The sequence below is a fragment of the Dermacentor andersoni genome, chromosome 4 (genome assembly GCF_023375885.2).
Source record: "Dermacentor andersoni chromosome 4, qqDerAnde1_hic_scaffold, whole genome shotgun sequence".
NCBI classification, from domain to species: domain Eukaryota; kingdom Metazoa; phylum Arthropoda; class Arachnida; order Ixodida; family Ixodidae; genus Dermacentor; species Dermacentor andersoni.
In genome coordinates, this window is record NC_092817.1 from 57,940,620 (window position 1) to 57,962,867 (window position 22,248).

The 22,248-nt window shown below is 42.2% G+C and overlaps 1 protein-coding gene across 4 annotated transcripts in view; it reads right to left on the bottom strand.

Moving 5' to 3' along the window:
- The window catches only part of Graf (GTPase regulator associated with FAK), a 64,060-nt gene that overhangs the window by 14,787 nt on the left and 27,025 nt on the right, over positions 1-22,248 (bottom strand). For 3 of the 4 annotated variants that reach the window (XM_050182995.3, XM_050182994.3, XM_055073812.2), the window contains 9 exons: positions 18,800-18,938; positions 16,541-16,580; positions 15,091-15,228; positions 12,583-12,670; positions 11,483-11,541; positions 8,950-9,055; positions 7,429-7,588; positions 4,423-4,605; positions 2,420-2,579 (listed from right to left, as the gene is read on the bottom strand). In XM_050182995.3, the coding sequence (XP_050038952.1) occupies positions 2,420-2,579; positions 4,423-4,605; positions 7,429-7,588; positions 8,950-9,055; positions 11,483-11,541; positions 12,583-12,670; positions 15,091-15,228; positions 16,541-16,580; positions 18,800-18,938 (1,073 nt within the window). The remainder of the gene's footprint in view (positions 1-2,419; positions 2,580-4,422; positions 4,606-7,428; positions 7,589-8,949; positions 9,056-11,482; positions 11,542-12,582; positions 12,671-15,090; positions 15,229-16,540; positions 16,581-18,799; positions 18,939-22,248) is intronic. The other variant, XM_055073811.2, reaches the window with a different exon arrangement.

Consider the following 22,248-nt stretch of genomic DNA (forward strand, 5'->3'; position numbering starts at 1 on the left):
CCAAAAGAATGGTGCATTATCAAGACACTGCTTGCCTGAGACCTATCCGGAAAAAAGAAGACAGAGAGGCAGAGAAAGATAAAGAAAAAAAATAGTTGTGCATGCGTTGAATACTCTGTTGATATTTATTATGGTATGTGCTGTCTAAAGATATCTGGTTTTGCTTGCTTCCATTAGCAATGAATGCATGTCTCTGCTATCTTCAGGTTATGTGGGATCATAATATGACAGGCATAGTTTTGTAATAAATATTTGTTGGAAAGAGGTTCTTTATGTGTTTGTCCTTTTCTGCACCTACGTATTTCTTTGTGCATACTTAAACAAGAATGGAAGATGCCATGCCAACAAGTCGAAGCAGCTTGCTTTACCAGACTGAACTCATAGCTCTAGCAGTGATGCAGCAATTGTGCACTTATAAAGTATATACATACGCGCCTTCTTCCTTTCGCCCTAATTCCTTAGCACTCCTTTCCTTTGCAATTCTCCAAAGCAGAGTACCATAAAAACTTGCGTATAATACGAGGCTTTTTTCCTATTATTAGCGTCCCAAATTTTCGCCTCGTACTATATGCAGATCCGAACAAAAATTTCAGTCAGAAATTTGGGCTAGAAGTTTTGGTTTCGTTATTGCTGCGTGGCTGCGGCTTGGTTTCTCTATTGTTGAGTGCACACCTTGGCAGCACACGTGTAGCCACCATAACAAGTGCACACCACGCTTCGCGAGGTGCATCTTTTTTATTCCGCATTGAAGGACCAAGATGTCCCACGACCACGAAAACAGTACTCGGCTGCTCTCAAGAGAAAGGTTATTTTAGCCACACAGGACATTGGCAACAGTGCCGCCAGGAAGCAGTTTGGCGTCAACGAGGGAAGCATTCGCAGATGGCGTCGACAGAAGGAAGCCCTTTTCGCGTGCAGTGGAACGCGAGGAAGCGTTCGTGGCCCGAAGTGTGGAACATTCCCAGAAATCGAACTTGCCCTGACGGAGTTTGTATGCCAACAGCGAGCCATGCATCTAGCGGTAGCGTGGAGCTTATGCAGGCGAAAGCTAAGGAGCTTGCAAGAGAAAAGGGGCTACCGAGCTCCGCCTTCAAAGCGAGCAAGCACCAGATTTATCGCTATATGTGCCGTGCTAGATTTTCCTTACGCCGCCGCCGAACTTCGATTTTGCAAAAGCTGCCCGAATCATTCGAAGAGCTGCTTGTGGCTTTCCTGTGCCACATTATATCACTGTGCAAGTCCAAGAACTTCCAGCTAGGGCAAATCAGCAATGCTGACCAAACGCCGGTTTACCTGGACATGCCATCGCCCCTCACCATGCACAAAAAGGGCTCTAAACAAGTTTATGTCTGGTCCACTGGCAATGAGAAAATGCGAGTTACCGTCATGTTGTCATGCACGGCAGACGGACGCAAGCTCCCGCCCTATGTCGTCTTCAAGCGCAAGACAGTGCCTAAAGGTGAGGAGCTGGCAAAAAATGTGGTCGTGAGATGCCATGAGAAAGGCTGGATGAACGAGAATCTTGAGCTCGACTGGATAAAGTCCATCTGGTGTAGGCGGCCTGGCGCACTGTTGTCGTTCCCGTCCATGGGAAGAGTACCTCTGGGAAGATATGTCCGACAAGGAACTATCCGAAGAGAGCGCAGCTGAGGAGGGCAGCAATTGGGGTGCGGAGTGCAAATTAAATAAGTTTTCCTAACTCGTATTATATGCGAATACAACTTTTTCTTTTCATTTCGCGTCCCAAAAATTTCACCTCGTACTATATGCGGGTTCGTATCATATGCGGGTTTTTACGGTACATGTAGCATTACAGATCCTGCTGGCTGAGACTGACTTCTCTGCTTTTCTCTGTTTAGTGATTTCACTCTCTCTCTCTTTTGGTGAAGGAGACACAGAGAGGAAAAGCAGGCAGGTTAACAACAGAAGCCACCTGTTGGTTACGTTATCATACAGTGGGAGAATAGAAAAAGGACAAAGAATAGTAGGAAATGGAAAGAGTATGGTCACTAAATGCACATATGAGCAGCCATTGCACAGCAACAGATGGTTGTATAGCCCTCAAGACATTAAGAATAACAGCAGCATTCCACTATTTTTCTGCATAAGAACTTCCAAGGGCAGGGTCCCAAGACCTTTTTCTACATAAATGGTCTGCGAACTAATTGACTTAACTCCAAAGGGAGGCTCTTTGTTCATCACATGATAGGGCCATGGCATAAAATGTCGCTCCCCTTATGAGAATCTGTAGCATACTGCACATTTCATACACCTCCTTTGCATCTCTGACAGTGTAGGAGATACAAAATTGAAAAACACAGCACTCCGTGTAGCGAAGATGGAGAATATTTGAAATTCCAGCATCACAATTCATTGTCCTTTCCATATTGGTTGTCGTACAATATACGAGGACACACACCTGACCGGGAAGCACTGTAAGCTGTGACAGCAGCTGGATGGGACAGAACGGTCGACATCTGGCTGGCACGGATTGCTTGGGTGGCCGCTGCCAATGAATTGAATCGCTTGGCCTCCACGTGAGGCTGGGAGGAGTAGGGCCTCCCCGGGTAGACCCGCTGCTGCAAACAATATGGCATCATCACTGACAAGAAGAGCATGTGCCACCTTATTCTGGAACAATCCCACAATTAGTACTTATAATAAAGCGGTTGTCTGGTCATTTGGCTTTATCATGGGGTCCCGCCTGCAGTTACTTTGAGACCCTTTCCTGTATACAACTGCTTCTGTATTAATTTATTCATCAATAAAATTGGATTGATTGATTGACTGATTGATTAATGAGGTACAAAGGGTTACATATGAAAGGGACATTAAAAAGAAATTCGAAAGAAGATTTGATTGGTAAATTATTCTTTAAAACTCAATATTCAATTCAACAATAAAATTCAACTGGCGGAGCAAATGAAGACCAAACTTGAATTCTGAGCTGAAAGTACAATGTTGGTAGATCAGTTGAATGTCAGTGGTCTCAAAGTATTTGCTTGTGTTCAGGCTGTTTTTGCACGGGAGTACCGTATTTACCTGGATAATGAATGCGCTTTTTTCCCAATACGTATACCGAAGCAAAGTTGGGGGGGTGCATTTATTATGCAAGGTGAATTTCATGGAGGCATTTTCAAAACAGAAAGGATTGAAAATTAAGACGGTAATGATTTGGAACATGCATTAGATAACTTATCTTAGCAGTAAAAACACCTGTGTACCATTTGCAAACCGAAACTTCACTCAGCATCGAAACCACGACACCTGCTGTTCAGGCCACTGGGCGCTTCATCTACATCGTGGTTCCACCATAGAATAAACAACCAACGTGTCAGCCATGCAAAGTTAGCGCGGCCTAGACCAATTGCACACAGTGAAACTGAATGCGTGCTCCGAACAGCAATCTGTGATTGTGCCCCAGCTCATCCTTGCAGCCGCTTTTGGCCGTCTGCCATTATCGCAAGCATCATGTTGAAGCGCGCACCTGTTTTGACAAGCACGTTACGTGCATCCCTTTCCTCGACCGTCCTGCTCATCGACATGTCAAAGTTTATCGGTGTCTGATCGTCGTTTCTGTTTTGTGGGAAGATAAGCTCTATGTCCCGCAGCAGATGTATAACTCGACTTAAGGCCCATCACACACATCGTAACCCAAGGCAGGCATAAAAGCAAGCCACAGACACGCGAATTAGACACTACGCCCGAGTACGACCACTACGCCGACCAAGTGTTAGCCGCCCCTTCTCCACTTCAACTCTTCCATGCAGCGCGCATCCCGAGCGCGTGCTCTCCTATTACGTCAGCATAACATACATAAACTGTTACATACATACATACATGTTGCAGAGAGCCAGTTGCGTTTTTCCCTCTCTCGAATCTGCGAGGTGCCTTTTGGCCGGCACTGGCAAAAGGATGCGTTAAGCATTAAGTGCGCTTGCTTTAAACACACGTGCGAGAGGTAAAGATTGTAGTCTCTCTGAAAAACTACAGCACGGCCGTTCAATCGTGGGACTGCATAGTGGCAAAGTTGGGGGTGCGTTCATTATACGAGTAAATACGTAGTTCTCCAAGCTGTCACTCAAAGCTGTCAAAATGCCATATATTGATGTACTGGCACTGCGATGCAGGTGCAAAATTCAGGAAGGGAAACATTGCCCTACATTTCCTTTGTCAATAATCAACCACATCACACCAATGAAAACCAAACCGAGTTAAAGAAAGAAAAGCTCCACTGGGCTAATTTAGGATTAATGTTTGGTGACCTTTTAACCCCACCAAGCCCAAGCACCATTCTGCATCAAAGAAAATGAAAACGAATCGTTGACATTTGTTTGTGGTTATGGAGAGTACATTTGTAAAAAAAATTGAATAGATTTAATTAGTATGGTAATTAAGTTGACAGCCAGGTGGTACGCTTACCAGCTCTGTTAGAGGTGAGGTGTAGCCAGGGCTTTCGGTGATGTGTGCCCGTGAGGAGTGATGCGCTGACGATCGTTCTCTCAGGACTACTTCCGACGGTGTTGCTGCCTGCCCACTATCTAATGACCGGGATGCTGGAGTGGACACTTTAGCCTCTTCTTTATGTGGGAAAGCTTTGAATATCTGCGCCACAGAGTTAAATGGGACAAAAGCGTTCAGCTCATTAGAAAATGCGTAAAAATGAATTTCTCATGAATACGATACGAGTATATGAATGTTGAAACTGCACTTTCGTTGTACATGCATCAAGATTATAAGCGGTACTGTCTTATGTCTGGAAAATCACATGCACACTTATCTATGCATGTGTTTTTGCAGGTATCAGAAGCACTGCACGGGGGAATTTATGAATGACTGCACTTCCGTCAGCATGCAACATCTGAAAACTGAAATTTGAAAACTGCCAACTGCAAGAAACAGTGGCACAGCAGGGCAATGTGCATGTTCTAAATCTGTGACTATTTTTCCAGTTGCCATGTGCGTCCTCCTCACTGTTGCTGCATGGTGACCCAGTGTGTGCTATGCCTAAGTGCTGCAACATGCAGCCTGCCAAGGCACGCAAAAGGTGTACGTCGAAGCTCAATCTTTCTGTTGTAAGCAGTTGGAAAGACTGCAGGAAGTCACTTCACTGAAAATGATTTGCAATGTTTCTGCAATAAGCGTGCAAACTTTTCATTGCTGCATTGGAAACTGAGGACTTCAGCAGCTTTAACCAAAGGATGAAGTTTATATTCTGTGCTTACATGGTGTACTGACTGAATATTTCTTTTTCTGCTATAGCAGATGGGAAAAATGCTTTTAGGGAAATGTTGAAATGCTTCTGCATTGTTCAGTGACAATGTTTAATCTGTGTACGTAGATCTTGGCTCATGCATATGTGACTGATCAAGGGCATGTATTGCAATATGCCAACGCACTTCATTTGCTGCAAGAAAATTGGGCCAGAAATTGCCTGCATCATGCAAAAAAACATGAAATCAAAACAGCTTTCATGGCACTTGTATGCTTTGCCGCATAAGATGGATCTATCGTGGCGAACCTGATATTAGGAAACAGGCGACCGTAGCGACATGTATTAGACCCTTGCACATTTTTCTTGCTAAAGAATCAGATGCGCATTGGATTTTTACTGTGTTTAGGAGGTGTAATGTCATTTCTGCTTTAGTTTTCTGCTTTAGACACATAAAAAGTGAGCGCACATTTGATTCGAGGGCATGTTACAATAGGACAAATACTGCCAAATGAATCAACGTTGTGTTTTGGCATCTTTGTTTACTGCATCGTTTAATTCAAATGCGGAATAATTCGATTAGTTTTGTCGGTCCCGTCAGGGCCAAATTAATGGAAGTCGACTGTATTGGTTTTCCAGATATCGAATAGAGCTTTTGTAAATTCACTTCAATACAAAAAAAAGAAAGAAGTTGGAATTGGAATGTTACTAACCTAAAGGGTATTAATTAATCAGTGTGAACATCTAAAATTTCGCATAGTAATGCCCTTACATTTTTAATGTTTTGCATGGTAATGCCTATACATTTCTAATTTGCCATTGAAACTATGTATATTCTTTCTTTTTCTATATGTATGAGTTGCTCTTTTAAATTTTCGTGTTTATTTTGTTTCTAAAATACACTTAAACCTCGATATAACGAAGTAGGTAAATTTGGCAATTTCCTTCGTTATATAAGAATTTCATTGTATTGAAATTCGACCTTTTATGCAAATAAGTATAGTCACAGATAGATTTTTCTTACAAGGAAAGGGGCCACGGAATTTTCCGAATTATCGGGCAAACGAAAAAAGTTAATTTGAATGAGAAAACACTTTATATTGATGAATTTGGAAGTGTGCAAAAAAGGATACGGTTTCATGCCACATCGATGATATCTTCACATCAACCGTATGAATTATGTGAAGCCAGCCATGCTTTTGCGTGCACTCGGTCCCCACAGCTGATAGTGTCGCTTGCACTGGGATGACGCTATCATGAAACGCGCCTGCAGCAGGGAGCGAATGCCTTGTCGCCTCTCGCTTCAATGATTCACCGGAACTCGAGATTACACAGCCTCCAATACTAAACCAACGGGAAGACAGCTAACATGATGTCACACCGTCTGGGCACACCCACTATTTGCATATGTGGCAGATTACTTCTCCCCCCCCTCCCCCCCATCATGTTGAGGGGGCTCCCCCCCCCCCTCTTTCGCTTTGCTCGCGTGGGAAGGCAGCACTCAGGAAGACACCATCGTTCTTGTCTCACCGTCGCACACTTTCACTCGCACGCAAAGCACAAAGTGTGGGCCGCGATAGGATCTTATCGCACTTAGACTTTATATGCAACATGATGCAGCTCCACTTCGGAGGTCGGTGTGGGGGCAATTTGAGAGGTGCGTTTTCAAACAGCCGCTTATAATTCAATCATTTGACCATCTGCGCATGCAGAAGTTTCCATTTATTGTCTCGGCATTCCTTTGTGGGGGAAGCAAATTTCGTTATATTGAAATAGCATCCAAACAGAATTTGTAGTACTGAGGTTCTAAATACAGGGTGTTCTATGGACAAGAGGTTATGAAAAGTTAAATACTTCGTTATATCGAGAATCTTGTTATATTGAAGTTCATTATACCGAGGTCTAACTTATATGCTTTACTTTGTTCTTTCCTTCATTTCACAATTTTGTAATTTTTAATAATCATCGTGAAATAATCTCACAATGTGTACCCCACTGTACCCTGTCAAATGTCTTCCAAGGCCCTAGACTTACTCGTCAAGTTGCATTGTTTGTAACTTTTTGTTCGGCATCCTTTAGCCACTTAAGAGGAATCAATAATGTATATATTCTACAATCTGTATTGAAAGGGAAAGGGCTGCAATATTAAGAAACAAGTAGTTCTGCCACGTTTTTACTTTGCTGTAATTGTGAATAAATTTCTGGTTGAACTTTACCTTATCACAGTTTTCGATGAGGATTTCAACAACCACATTGCAGAACTTAATGTCCATGATGGCTGCCATAGTTTCCTCTTCTGGCCGAAGTAATGTTGGACCAAAGCAAACACCTAGGTTTGACACGGTCATCAAATTCGATGATGCATAGTCAGAGACCCTGAAAATTGAAGGAAAATGTGTAGTATACAAAACAATTTATCTGCATCCTTTTTATACGAGAGCAAAGTAAACAGAACTTACTTAGACTCACTCACAAAATGTACTTTTTGCTTAGGGCTCACTCAGGATCAGACTCGTAAGAATTCTAAACAGCCAAGCTTACTTGGACTGAAACTCACCAAAGTGCAATGCGGCTGTGTTCGCTCAGACTCGCAGGTCGGTACGAGTGTGAATGAGTCGATTTGACCTGACAGCCCAAAAATATGCCCTTTCAGTGAATTAGCATCAAAGCACACTTTATCGTACATATTTGAATGATTACAAGACAAGCCTTTCTTTTTACGTGTGTGTGCATGAAAATACGAGCATGAAGAAAACACCTTGTGTAGTCAAAACTCCTACTTTGCATTATGTTCATGAAATTTAGTAATACAGAAAACACTAGGCCCGACAACCTATGAAGCTGCCAGTCATTTTTTCTTTCTTACCTTTTTTTTTGCTTATCAAATGAGCCTTCACCAAAATTTTAAAGCCTAGTTTTCCTAATAATTTTCTTTTGTGTCCTAACAATACCTACCACAAATGAAAACAAGATATCAAATTGAACAGCAAATATAGCACAATAATTCTGTGGCAAGCCATGCTGAAAATGCCATATTTTGATTTGAAACCTTCCTGCAGCCTTCAATATCAAACGACACCACATATGTTTCCACGGCATCTTAAATGAACAAAGTCCAATAAAAAAAACCTGCTCACTGTGCTTTGTCCCAATGTACACCAGAACTGACTGCATAAATGAATACAGAAATTAATTATTTGCAATGTTCCTTTGCTGCAAAGTTAACTGACCTGTTGACTGGGTAAGGAGACACCTGTGACAAAATGTTAACAGCAAAAGTCTAACATTTGACTAGATGAGTTATTCTAACCTTTGGAATTCACAGATATTTATTAATAGACTGATTTATTTATTTTTTAAGTTATGGAGTTTCAAGTTCCGATACCATGATCTGATTATGAGGCATGCCATAGTGGAGGACGCCGGATAAATTTTTACCATCTGGGGTTCTTTAACGTGCACCTAAATCTAAGTTACACTGGTGTTATTGCATTTCGCCTTTATCGAAACGTGGCCGCCATGGCCGGGATTTGATCCCGCGACCTCGTGCTTAGCAACGCGACACCATAGCCACTAAGCAACCACGGTGGGTAATAAATAAAATATTCATTGGTAATTACGAAGAGCTGGTCAGGAGTTTAATATTATTTCTTAAGATTTGGCCTTGAGTGTGACATTATTACATTTATTAATAGGAATCAAAGCAAAGAGCAAACTGATAACACAATCAAGCTTACTTCTGCAAGTGCCGTATCAGCAGTGCAGCCATGCGTTGATTATCAGTTGGCAGCTGAGAGACTAGCTCTTCTATAGCTGCTGTCCTCTTGGCCTTGTTTTCTTGTTCTAAAACCAAGTTCAAGAAAATGGCATGTCAGGTGGGACACTTGAGCGTGAAACACGGATAACGAGAAACACAGTAGACTCTCTTTAATATGAACTCTACTGAACTGCATGCTCTGATAGGATGAACAGTCAGCTCAATAGCCTGAAGCGATGCAGCTAAAACAAATTATTTTCATTCATTTTCCCGCAACTTCACTAGATTCTTCTAAGCAAACTTCTGATTAGATGAACACGTTTCCAAGCTTCCTTCATGTTCACTTTGAATGGAGCCTACTGTATTTACTGTAAACTACAGTGCAGTAAAATTCATTAAAAGTTATGGTCCCACAATCCATATGGACATCTCAGCATATAGCAAGTCCCACAGAATACATGTAATTAATAAAGGGAAAATCAGACATCCACCCGTTCGTACCTATTGCTACAAAGGAAACCCATATGGGTTCCTCGAAAGAAAAGCCTTACAGTTGAAGAAAAATTTGTCCCGGACCAGGACGAATTCTTCTTCAACTGTGAGGCTTTTCTTTCGAGGAACCCGTATGGGTTTCCTTTGTAGCAATTGCTACGATTGGGTGGATGTCCGATTTTCCCTTTATTAATTACTTCTTTCCACCTTGCGGGTTTCCGCAGAACTAGTATGTCAGAATATATGTAATACATGCATGCAAGAATAAATGCAAGAACAGTTCATGTCAACTTAATTATGTTATGGTGCTACACCAGGATATTTGGTGCACTTGGAGAGGTTGTGACTTGCTCAGCAGTGCCATTATACAATAACCCCTGAGCCACCGTGGCAAGTCTAATCTCAGGTTTGAAGGTTCTACTGAAAATTGAAACACTATCTTAAAACATGGGTTCACAGTGACCAGACACTTGCCACAGAACCTCTCCACCTTGCTTGTCACCTTGCATAACACTATGGAATTCCAGGCTATTTAACAAAGCCATAAAATAAACTCCTTATTAAAAAAATGACAATGTTAGTTTGTCACTACATTTCCTAGATTCTAAAATATGCAATATTTACACATTTACATATAATTTTGGTGAAAGAAGTGCGAAGCACTTCTGTGTATCAGAAAGTGGTACTAATTGCTTGCAATGTGAATGTTTCCATAGCTTGATCTGAGAACAAGAGCGCAACTTAATTTACAAACAATCCTAACTTACAATTTATAAATGAGCACCAGACCACTAGAAACTACAAAAAGAATACTACGACACATAATGGCAGACTGTAGTAGTATGTCCTGCAACTCTTGCACTAGCAAAGAGCAAACAAATTAGATTTATTATGTGTAAGTACTCTCAAACTTGCCTGCAAAAGGCATGCAATAAACAGCCTCAGCACAGCAACATACATACAGTGCAGGGCATTACAATGTGTCATGCATAACTAATTCAGGGCTGGCGCAATTAACAATGCTGAAAAATGCGCGGAGGCATCATCTGAGGTTACACAAACTATTCATCACTGGTGTACCAAACTATAATTAGAACTCTCTGCAGAACTCTCTGCAGCATTAATAAGTCAAGGCTTATGAGCCATCATTTCCGCAGACTAGTGGTTCTCAAACTTTTGTCATGGTCTCTCTATGGATCCTGCACTAATCTCAAATACCAAAACGCATGCAAAGAAAAGCATGGTTCGTATGCATGCTTTGTATGCACGGCTTTAAAAAAAAATGCGCACACCATTGTGCTTAGACTGTAGCAGGATTCGTATATGACCCTTGCCTCCCCACCCCACTTTGTACTTAAACAGTTTCCATATAGCAAAAATAGATGAAAATAGCAGTACCAAATTTCCCAGAAATTTCTCAGAAATGTGGTGTGCAGGCAGCCACGTTTCCAATGCAAGCATTTAAGCAGTCCATTATAAAAAGGAATACTACATACAAATCCACTAGCAATGAAAAGTGCAGCCACCTAGTAGCATTGAAAGCTGCAGCTAGAAGCAAGCTGACGAATATACTTGTCACTGGTCCACATTGCGAGGCACTTTTTTTTTTATGGCTACACTCGTCATTGGCTATGCTGGTACAAATTCCAGTTACTACTATATATACTCAGCAACAAAGAAAGAGTTAAACTTACTAAACTTTCCAAACATTTAATGTGGGTCATACATGCAAATATATGGTAATTGCAAGTTTTCTTTTGCTCTGCCTTCGATAGACAATGCCTGTCAATGGCAGGTCTCTGTAACAGGTCCCCTGTGAATGCCCTAGAATTGTCTCCGCAACTTCTGGGAGCCCGCAGACTAAAGTTTGAGAAACACTGCATCAGAGAATGCAGCCTGCGATGGGAACATCAAACTGTGATGGCCACTCTCTGAAGCACTACAGCCCTGCACGATGCAGGCACAGGGCGAGCTGTGTGCAGCCAGCAGCGGGTTTGTTAATGCAGAGCCAGGGGACTTACTCGCTGCGCTAATAAAGGCAGTGTGCAAACGAAACGTCATCAGTGGTTCAGGCAGGTTTCTGAAAGGAGGCACAGGAAATTATTGGCTATGGGATGCGTCACATGATGCTCAATCAATTGGTGGCATTGTCCTGGCATACAGGAACACATCACTCTATTCACCCTTTGCAAATTTCAGGCAGAGGTGAAGGAAACAAAGCTTAAAAAGCAGCAGGTCACAGCATGGCATGTAGCCGAGAGAAAACAACATACTACTAGTATGGAGCATATGTTAAAGAAGAAGAGCTGTTGAGACCTTAAGAGAATTTTCTTAAAATAAATAAGAGCTGTAGTGTGAGAGTTCTCAGAAAATCAGTTTGAGAATAAGTGCCTAGGTGAAATGAAGTACAAGACAGCATTATAAAGTATTTTTAACGAATATACTCACAGACCTATCAACACTACAAATTTTTACGTGAAACTTGAAAAGTTGCATAATGTTCTTATGCTTGTCTCTACGCAAAGGAAACAGCAAAATTTTGTAACATTTCAAAAGAGACGAAGGACACCTGAAATTCTACTGAATAATATGATGATGCTTGATAACTGCAAAGGCATATTTGAAAGGTGACTGTTTGTACCTCAGTGTTTGGCATGTTAGTATGAGCTCCCATGATCGAAATATGCCACAGTTATGATATATGCTGTTAAGCCCTAAAAATTAACTACCATAGCCTCACAAGTGTGACTGCAGAATAAGATCCAACAGTATGCAGAACTTCAGGTTTTATGAAGACAATCAATTTCGATGCTTAATAATGGTAAGAGTTGCAAAACTGCCTGTGCTGTGGGAACTAGGTCAGGCCATTCCCTATGAAACAATAGCGGTGCCAAAACATTTCCACATTTCAGGATATGTCCCTACTGTTTGTATAACTGGTATAGAGAAACTGGCCACTACAACTCAATAATTTTTCACCCTCTGCTGAAAGCCCCCATGTATGCAAAACTATGATATTAAGCATTAGCACATAGAGCCATTTGCTCTGCTAACATGCCCAAGCAGGTAGGTCTACACTACAAATTCAGCACATGCATAGCAGGCATTGAAATACACTTACCTGAAATAATTCTTAAGCGCACTCGTAATTGTCTTGACCTCCCACTCCTCGGAGTTCATGAAATCAGGGTTTTCCGTTCGTTTTGGGTCTGCAGAGTGCAAAAATCAAAGGCACCAATATAAATGATAAACTAAGAAAACACATCAAGCTGCTGGTCAAGTTGTTGGTCCAATCTGTACTGTGTGCTGCAAGAAGCACAATTCGTCCAATAAAAGGAGAGAAAGAAAGAAAGAAAGAAAGAAAGAAAAGGGAAGAAGAACTTCAACTAGCGTAGCGGTGGCATTTTACATGTGGTTTAAACACATATTACTGAAAATTTGACATTCATTTCTTTTCAATTTCTTACAAACTTTATGAAGTTATGGTTCACACTACTCTCTTATGACTCTTTCATCAAACAAAAATATACAGACTGGAATGATGTATGTACAAGTTTTAAAGGCTGCAAGAAAATGCTGCAGAACATCCAAGTCATCCAACAAAGTAAGTAATAGCTTCAACTGCCTCTTTTAGATTCCAGCAAGAAATCGTGCACATAACTCCTAAGCTATAACCTCAAACTGAATAATGTAGGTACAAATGTTAAAGGCCTCTTTTAGCAGCCCTTGTAAGATATTTAGGTTTTTCACTAGAAGATGTAGCACTGTCCAAGGAGTGTTCTCTTGCAAGAATTTTTGAAAAGGGTTTAACAGTAGCCGAGAGAGGCAGCATTCATGTGACATGGAAATGCCATTCGTGCAATGTTATCACTGTTCGTGGGGAAACAGGAGAGCCGACCCTCCAAGAGCAGTGCAATGCTTTGCAGACATGATCACCCTCGCTTTATATTTGCACTACTCGCTTGTCTGTCTGCAATGGTGCAGGGGCATTAAAGTGCAGCATGCCTTCTTCTGAAGAAGGACTACAATTTCACGGTAACTGAGGCATAATCACGGGAATGTTTAATTAACTGGACATAGTGATCTGTAAAAGCTATGTTGCCTTTTAGCCAAAAGTAATCAAACACAAGTGACAGCATGTATGTGAAATTTATATTAACCACATTTTTTTGCACTGCACAAACATGACATCCAGAACCACTATTCCAGTACAGTCAAACCCGGCTATATCGAACTCGCAAAAAAACGCCTATCAGTTCGATATAGAGCATAATTCGATATAAGCCTGCTAAATAATTGGATGTTATAAAAGCACATACCATTTATAAAATCACTTTATTAACGAAACTAGCTTAGTTTTCTAGCATTTTCTTCTGCTTGGGCAATTTCGCTGCCTGCGACGCACGCACTTCCCCACATTGTCAAAGGAGTCGGAGCAGCTGAGGCCGCAACCTTCCGCATTTGCGCAGAAGCGCCGGACTAATGCGAGTGCACCAATCACTTCGGAGGATGTGGGCAAAGGACCGTAGTTGCTTTCCTCAATGTGCCTACTTTCATTTGTGCTCGGTACGATGTCGGCGATGTAGTCTTCGTTTCCGGCCTCTACCGTGGTCGCGACAGCATCATCTGCACTCACAAACTCGTTCACCGTCGATTCGAATGTCCCGGAAATTTTGACAGCTCGCTCCAAACTTCGACAACACCGGCAACGGCTTCGTCGCATTGATCAGAATTTACAGTCCTTACCGAGCACGCGGCGGAAACCGGCACGTATGAAGAACGCCTCGTACACGGCCGTGCGTACGCGTCGGGCACCATGGGCACCGGGTTGCGAGTCTGGCCACTTTAGCCCTAATCGTGCCGAGAGTGCTCCTCGGAATCTTGCACGCTGCGGGGACATCCAACTTCTCATCGCGTTCGACGCGATTTATGATTTCGAGCTTCACGACGAAAGGCGAATTCTGCCGCTTCATCACGGCAACACTGCGGGAGAAGGCCCACAAGGCGCAAACACGATAAACCAGAGAAGCAGCCAGACAACTCGCACTTTCGCCATCTTGCACGAAGAGAGCACAAGAGCCTCTGATTGGCTGTCTGAGCAAGCGCTGTAGGCGGGCCAGGATAATTTTTTGCTGGGGAGTGTCGCTAGATAGTGATCTAAAGAAAGGAAGGACGCTTGATTCTGCAACCCGTGAGAGAGCACGGCGAAGCGTCGTCAGGAGAGAGGGTGTGGCAAGTGAAAGATAGAGAAAGAGGGAGCATGTGGCCTAATAAACTCCACTATGTGCGACAAGGGGAGTGTCGACGGCTCGCCCGAACAGCCCGAGGCAGCGCGGTCACGGTAGGGAGAGCGATTGGATGGAGCCGCGCCGCCGGGTTTCCCCGCTACCGCGAGGGAAAGCCAACTTCTGGGGGCACTTTTCCGCCGCTTGACGTTCGATATATCGGGAGTCACTGCAATATTTGTTCGATGTAAGCGTAATTTTTGCTATATATACTCATTGTAACTATACCGTGACCAGAAATTGTTCGATATATAGAATAATTCGACGTAAACGGGTTCGATATAGTCGGGTTCGACTGTACTGCTAGCAAAATATTAGACCTTATGAAGAACAAGAAGTCTCACCAAATGCCATCTGTGTGAGCTTGGTAACCTTTGAATTCACACCCACAATTCGATAGAGGCCCTGATCTTCCAAGCCCCTTGCCTCTATAGCTTCAATGCAGCTCCGGACAAATGCAAAGCCAGTTTCATCTAGCAGGCCTGGAAGCAAAAAATCAGCATTTCATTAAATTTTTTCATTAACTGACAATGGGCAATCCTTGAAACACACATAATGAATTTACAATGGCAACCATGGTTACACTCAAGAAAACTGCTGAAGGACTACAGCGACTACTAGATGAGGTAAATAATTAAAACAATAACACATAATAGCCACGAATATTCAATGCATTCGACGGCACCGAGGACAACATTGTTTGGGGTGCCAAGGATACCTGCGAAGCATCCAACGAGGATGACTGCTCTGGCAGTACTGATGAGGATGCAGCTAGTGGCATTGACTAGTGAGATTCAGCAGCCGAACTTATGGTAAATAAAGATGCGTCATGTTCAAGGCTTCCATTTCATTTAGAAATATATGGGTCGACCTATATTGGAATTATTATTTTTTACCTCTCTGCAAATTCAATATATAGTGCTCGACCTACATTCGAGTAAATACGGTAGTTTAAGTGGAGTGGAGACTATATTTAGATCTGGCGAAGGCATACCAGAGAGTTGACAGCCCCCGCATAGAAAGAAGGAGAGTATCCTGCACGAGGCACACAGTGAGGGAACATGCTCTACGAAAACAAATGGAGTAGAGTGCTAAGAAAATAAGAGACAAAGCATCAAGTCAGGAGCATAAATGAGTTCAGAGCTACCTGGGTCCACCTGAAGGGTGGAACATTTGTTCAAACCTCCACAGAGATTACAGCCGATACAATCCTGCCTAGTTGATTAGTTAATCACTAAGCAAGCCCTGCCATGCTTTTTTTCTCATGCCTGTGACCAAAATAATTATTGTGTGTTTTGAAGGCTGACAGCATTACAGACATAAAGTTGCAGAAGTGCAATTTACTGAGGAGATAATAAGAGTGAAATTCAGTCGGTGTGTTGATACAACTACTGGCTTTGCTTTGTCTCACTGCATGCTACAATAATGTGTTTTTCACTTTAATATTAAACCTGCAATTCGGAATCACTAGGAGTGCAACGGCACATAGCCACAGCTTTATTACCTTTATTTGTCAATGTTGAGTGAGCATCACATACTGGCAGGCTGTAACATGAAGCAGTTGTGTCATGCCAACATTTCCCTCTAAATTTTTATGCTGACACTATGGTGCTGCTACCTGTGATCAATGTACGGAACCAAAGGGTTCATGTGTGACCAAACAGTTCATGTGTTTTCATGTATGAAACATGACAAGCAGGCATAGCTACGTTTGCCAAAGCCCTGGACGAATCAAGCAACTGCTTGTTATTACATTTTTCTACTTTAAGTAAAAAAAAAACTAGTGCTACTCACATCCTTCCTGCCGTGCGGCTCGTCCTGGTGGTGCAGTTGTCTGCAAGAACAAAACAAGGTCTTGTCTGGTGCGGCCAATAACATTTACACAAACATTTTCAAGGAACACACCACAATAAACTGTGCAAGAGTTGTAAAGCAAATCAATACCAAAGCAACATCTGTAACCCGTGCTGCCAATACACTGTTAAGTAAATTGCTTCATAATTTGTTGACAGGGTAATCTGGCAACATCAATTTAAACTGTTTCTGCTCTTTTCGTGAACCCCAATTAGCATGCACTTCTGAATCTACCGCACACCACATTCGATGGTTTGTCATAATTTTATGATAGATTGATTGATTGATATGGTGACTGAATGAGTAGTTTAGTGATGGAAAGCAACACACACAGGTTATGAGAGACAATGTAGTGGAGGGCTGTGGATTAATTTGGACCACCTGAAATTCTTTAATTTGAACACAAAGCATGGTGCATGAGCATGTTTGCAATAAGTCCCCATTGGAGTGTGGTGGTGGTGTTGGCTGGGAAGCACACCTGCGACTTTGAGCTCTGTAGCAGAATGCTACAACCACCAAGCCACCACGGTGGACATTGTTTCCTCACGGTTCGCTGGCCCAGTCAGACAGGCAAATTTAGTGTCACTTCGAGCAAGTCCACTTTGACATTAGTGCCATCTGCAGCCTGACAGACTTGAGAAGACCTAGCGATACTCTCTGCAAAACCAGTGAGTACGTTCGTTGAACGAGCGCTCTGTGTCAAAGTGTGTAACCTCAATTACTGCACTTCAAAAATAAATCAAACTGTACTCAATGCAGGGTGACTAGTTCTGAAAGTAATTTTTTAAAGCAACTTGCTTTCTTTGCCCTTTTTGCTTGTTCTCATGGTTGGCAGTGGTCGATGACGGGACTTGCAATACAAAGGTGCTGAGGGAAAGGGCACCTGCTCTCACGCAACTGATTTGTGGGGAGGGGCAAGAGCGAGAGGAGGGGAATGTCACGCATGAGCTCTCGTGCTAGCAAATCATGTCACAAACTTATCTTGACAAATACACATTGTCGGGCATTATTAAAACATTTATAAGAAACCATATGAACAAGAACAACAAATGAAGATGGGTTAGGGGATCCCTTGCTTACTTTCTTCTCTTCACTATTTTAACAAAGCGAAAAAAATAATGCAAAGAGTAGTGCACACGAGCATGCTTTACAGGAGGTGTGATGCTTATTTATAAGCCCTTGTTGACATACATTATCATACACACTGGAACCATTTCTGTGTCCATCTCAGACCTGTCGAGCCTTTCATGCTTGTCTGTTGTCACCCTGTTTTACTGGTTCCCAATATATGCTCTAGCAAAAAAAATGAATGAAATATCAGCTAGACAAGTCAGTCACTCTTCTTTGAACATAATGTAGCTGAGGAAACAACCTTTTAATGTCAGTGTTACTGTTCACAATGCAGAACATCATCAGCGCTGTGTTAATTTGCTTCCTAGCACATTACTGCCGTTTTCAGGTATGCAATGTGTGGGAATTGCAGTGTAATATCTTGTCATATTCTCGTAAACACGGCTACTAAAAGCAACAAGCTTTCAATCACTCAATGCCCTGGCAGGTGCTGAATATATTTTATATATATATTTATATATGCCGGTGTTGGCGTCAGTGTTAGGTAAAAATAAAAGATACACCACATTCATGCAGTAATACTATCGATATATAATACAATATATCTAGACCACTTGTCAAAAGGTGGGCAGCATTCATTAGATTTGTAACACCTGTGTTAAATTAAACTGGGTGTTTTATGTGCCCAAACCATGATATGATTAGGAGACACGGTGCAATGGGGACTCCAGATTAATTTTGACCACCTGGGTTTTTTTAAATGTGCACTCAATGCATAATACACAGGTGCTTTTGCGTTTTGTCCTTATCAAAATGTGGCCCCCTCATGGCTGGCACATTCACGGGCTTAGCAGCGAAACGCAAAACCACTGCGCCACCAAGGCAGGTAACACCTGCATTTATTATTACCGTTTATGAAAGGGCGAACATTGGGGAGAAATTGGGGTTAACTCGTATTCAGAAATTTTGTTTGTCATCCAAAAATCTGGCATTATTGGGTTTTACCCAAAAACAAAGGGACCTAGGTATAAGTTGGCGCTGCCTTCTTTGATGTTACCCTTATGTCTGTGACCCAGATTTCTAGTGTTTCCGACTCCCTTCAAGTGGAACAAGAGCTGGGTGACTCACAGGTTCTCTGCCATCCATGGCATTGAGCCACTGTTTGCAATCGTCTTCGCTCAACGCCTGGAATGTGTATGTCAAGCCGGGACGATCTGACGCTGTCAAGTCAAAGCAGAAGCGCTTGTCTATGCTGTCATTCATCCGTCTAAAAAAAAAAGAGAGAGTATAAAGAACATATGCAACACTCAACTTTGACTGCTGCTAGAGCCACAATCCAAAAAGCACTCAAAGGAACTGATAAAAGGATATTCCATTAAAGGAAGTTAAAAATTTTCATACAACATTTTCAACCACTGTTGTCAGCGTTTTCCAAGTAAAAAGGCTATATATAAGCATTCTCATAATTCCATATTTCCTCTGTTAGTATTCATACAGAAATGACAGAACCGACAATGAAATAAACGTTTGCATGCCCTTTATGCAAATACATCACAATATTATGAGAATGCAAGTAATATTTTTCGGCAGGGTTAGGTGCATGCTGATTGCACATAAAGACAATACCAACTGCAAAGGGGTGCAGCATGGCCTTCATTTGCACAGCCTCAAAGTATCACAACGTAGCACCAGCAGAGTGCCTGAGTCAAGCAACACCAATTTCCAAGGCCAGGCAAACATCACACAATGACAGGACTGTGCATCATCACAGAAGCTTTGTACCATATTTACTCGCATAATGATCGCACTTTAGTGTAAAAAAAAATTGACGCAAATTCAGGGGTGCGATCATTAGGCTGGTTAAATTTCTGCAAAAAGAAAAAAAAATATTTTTGTTTTCATCCCGCATTTGCTACGCTCAAGTGGAGAGGGATTTGATGGGGCCGAGCCACTGCACCGATAATTGGATGAAGAGGGTGGTGCCGGTGTCTGTGATTGGTCCACTTTCCCTTACTTAGCTTGTGGTGGCTGGTCGAAAATTGTGGCGGCATGCAACGGAAGCTTAAGAATGATGCTAAAACGGATCGTCAGCAAAGAAGAGTTGGCAGAACGAGGTCGTAAATGTGACGAAATTGCTCAAAAACGTTACACGGCCATGAAAAAAAGTTTCATTATACGCAAATAAACCCATGCTCTCCGGCAGGTGCGAGTAGCCAGTGCCTGACCAATTGGCGGCAGCCATGTTTTATTCCCTTCGGAACGGGGCAGCCTGTGGCTATTCAGAAAAAAATTCAGTTTTGTTTGGCATATTAATGCATCTTTAACGCGCACACGTCATTTTGACGCGGTGAGTTTTTGCGGTTTTGTGATGTCATGCGACAGGCAGGTGAAGTGGGTGCAGCCCGAAAGCTTTTGACTAATAGCTGTGGACTAATGGCGAAAAGGCGTCGAATCAGAAATAACTATGTTTCTTTTGTTTGGCCAAACCATGCATAATCAGTCTGTATACGTCATATCAGATAGGGAGCTACTGCAGTTTTCGTGACCTGTGACAGACAGGTGAAGTGGGGGTGGTCCAAAAAAGTTTGTGACCAATCGCAGCGGGCTGATTGCGGAATTGGAATAGAAAAGTTTGGAATAGTTTTACGTTATAGAGCCCCACGTCCACTTTGAGGGGACGGAAGCAGATGGGCGCGCCTAGCTGCCAGTGACATAGAAACACATGGCGGGCATGCTGTGGAAACTGCGGAATTTGTCTTCACTACTATCCTAGTACGGCACGTTTCTGCTAAGGGTGGGCGAATATCTTAGCTGTGTTACAAGAGTCGGCGTATGAACAGGGTACACTTCTAACATGTCAGTGTAAACGTGGCTGCTATCATTGCCACTCACGATTTGCTACGTGCCCATGAGTGCAGGCGAGAAGAATCGAAAGGCGCCTTTTTTGTTGTTGTTGACCACAACCATTATAAAGCCTACACATCATAAAGGCAAGTTTGGTGGTAGCTTTTTTTTTTTGTCATGGAAGTGCGGAAAGTGATGAAAGGAATGAAAAGGGGCATCTGCTTAAGAATGTTTGGTGCGTGCAGACTGCTTGGTTTGTCTTGAAAAGTCATTCACATAGTATTAAACAGATGGTAAGCGCGATCATTATTAGCTAGACTTGGCACACGACATATCATTTTGGCAAGTTCGGGGTGCAATCACTACACGGGAAATAAAAAAAACTGAATTTTGACGACAAAATTCAGGGGTGTGATCATTACGCGAGTGCTATCATTATGCAAGTAAATACGGTAGTAAAAGACTGTATTAACAAGAATGAAGAAGTGAAGCACATACTTATGAACTAAACGGTTTTGCATGTTTAATTATAAGTGAGGAATCTAAAACAGTGTTTGAACACTTGGAGTGTATGTACAGTATTTGTTGACAGTTATTGCTGCAGAGCATTACATCAAATTGCTTTGTCAGATCTTTCTGTCAAGATATAATTAAGATTTACTTATTTAACCGTCAATCTTATGCTGTTTCTGTGAATACAAGAAAATATTTGTTGATAGTGTAGCGCTTTTCGAGAAGCGTTCTAGTCAACTGAAAGTATGCGTAAGCAAGCCAACCATTGTTCTATATTATAGCTGATAAAAAAATTGTGCGGTTTATTACCCAGAAGCTGCACAGTAAGCTATGAAGAACGCGACAGTTGGCTGCTCTGAATTTTGAGCACCTGGCATTCTTCAACATACACCAAAATCTAAGCACACGTGCGTTTTTAATTCTGTGCTCATCGGAGTACGGTTGAGAATTGAACCCATGCCTTCTTGCTCAGAATGCCACAGCCACCAAGTCACTGAAGTGGGTTATTACAGCCACTGACCCAGCGCAAAACATGGCCTGAAGATGCACAGTTCATAAAGCAACTACAGAAACATCATTGTCATTTATGGTCCACACAGGGTTGCCTGCTAGGAGTCAGGTGTGACCTAACTGTCACGCTGTAGCTCCCTACCCACTTGGTACTCTCACCAACTCCCATTATTTCTCTATCAGTTAGTAATGTAAAATTTGCCAAGCATCTCAAAGTGAGCCATTCAAAAATATTTATCACAAATGAAGGAATATGACACTTGCGCTCACTATTCCGTGCATTTAGCTTCACAGAAACTCATGACACTGTTCCGAATCGCCTGTCTTTATCTGTTTATGTGCAAAATTGCTGTGCAACTGGTCGCTCAAGGCACATTGCATGTATTTGTGGGCTTCTTTCATGCTCGAAAAAACACTTTTGTGTAGCCTGTATTATGCAACAGAAAGTTGTATCGGGAGTTTTTCATGTTGCTCTACAATTTTCTCATTGACACTTTTCATCAAGTTATAATGTTTGAGAGGACAATTAATTAATGAAGACTAATTATGTAATTAGGAAGAATGCAAGAAATAATCTGAGTATCTCCAAGCGATGGCAAACAATGTTACCTTGTCCCGCCATGTGAAATTTGCATATTTAAGGTTTGGTTAAAGTTACATGGGACACCCTGTATACAGAACAGTGATTTGCGATGGCTTAGCATACAGAT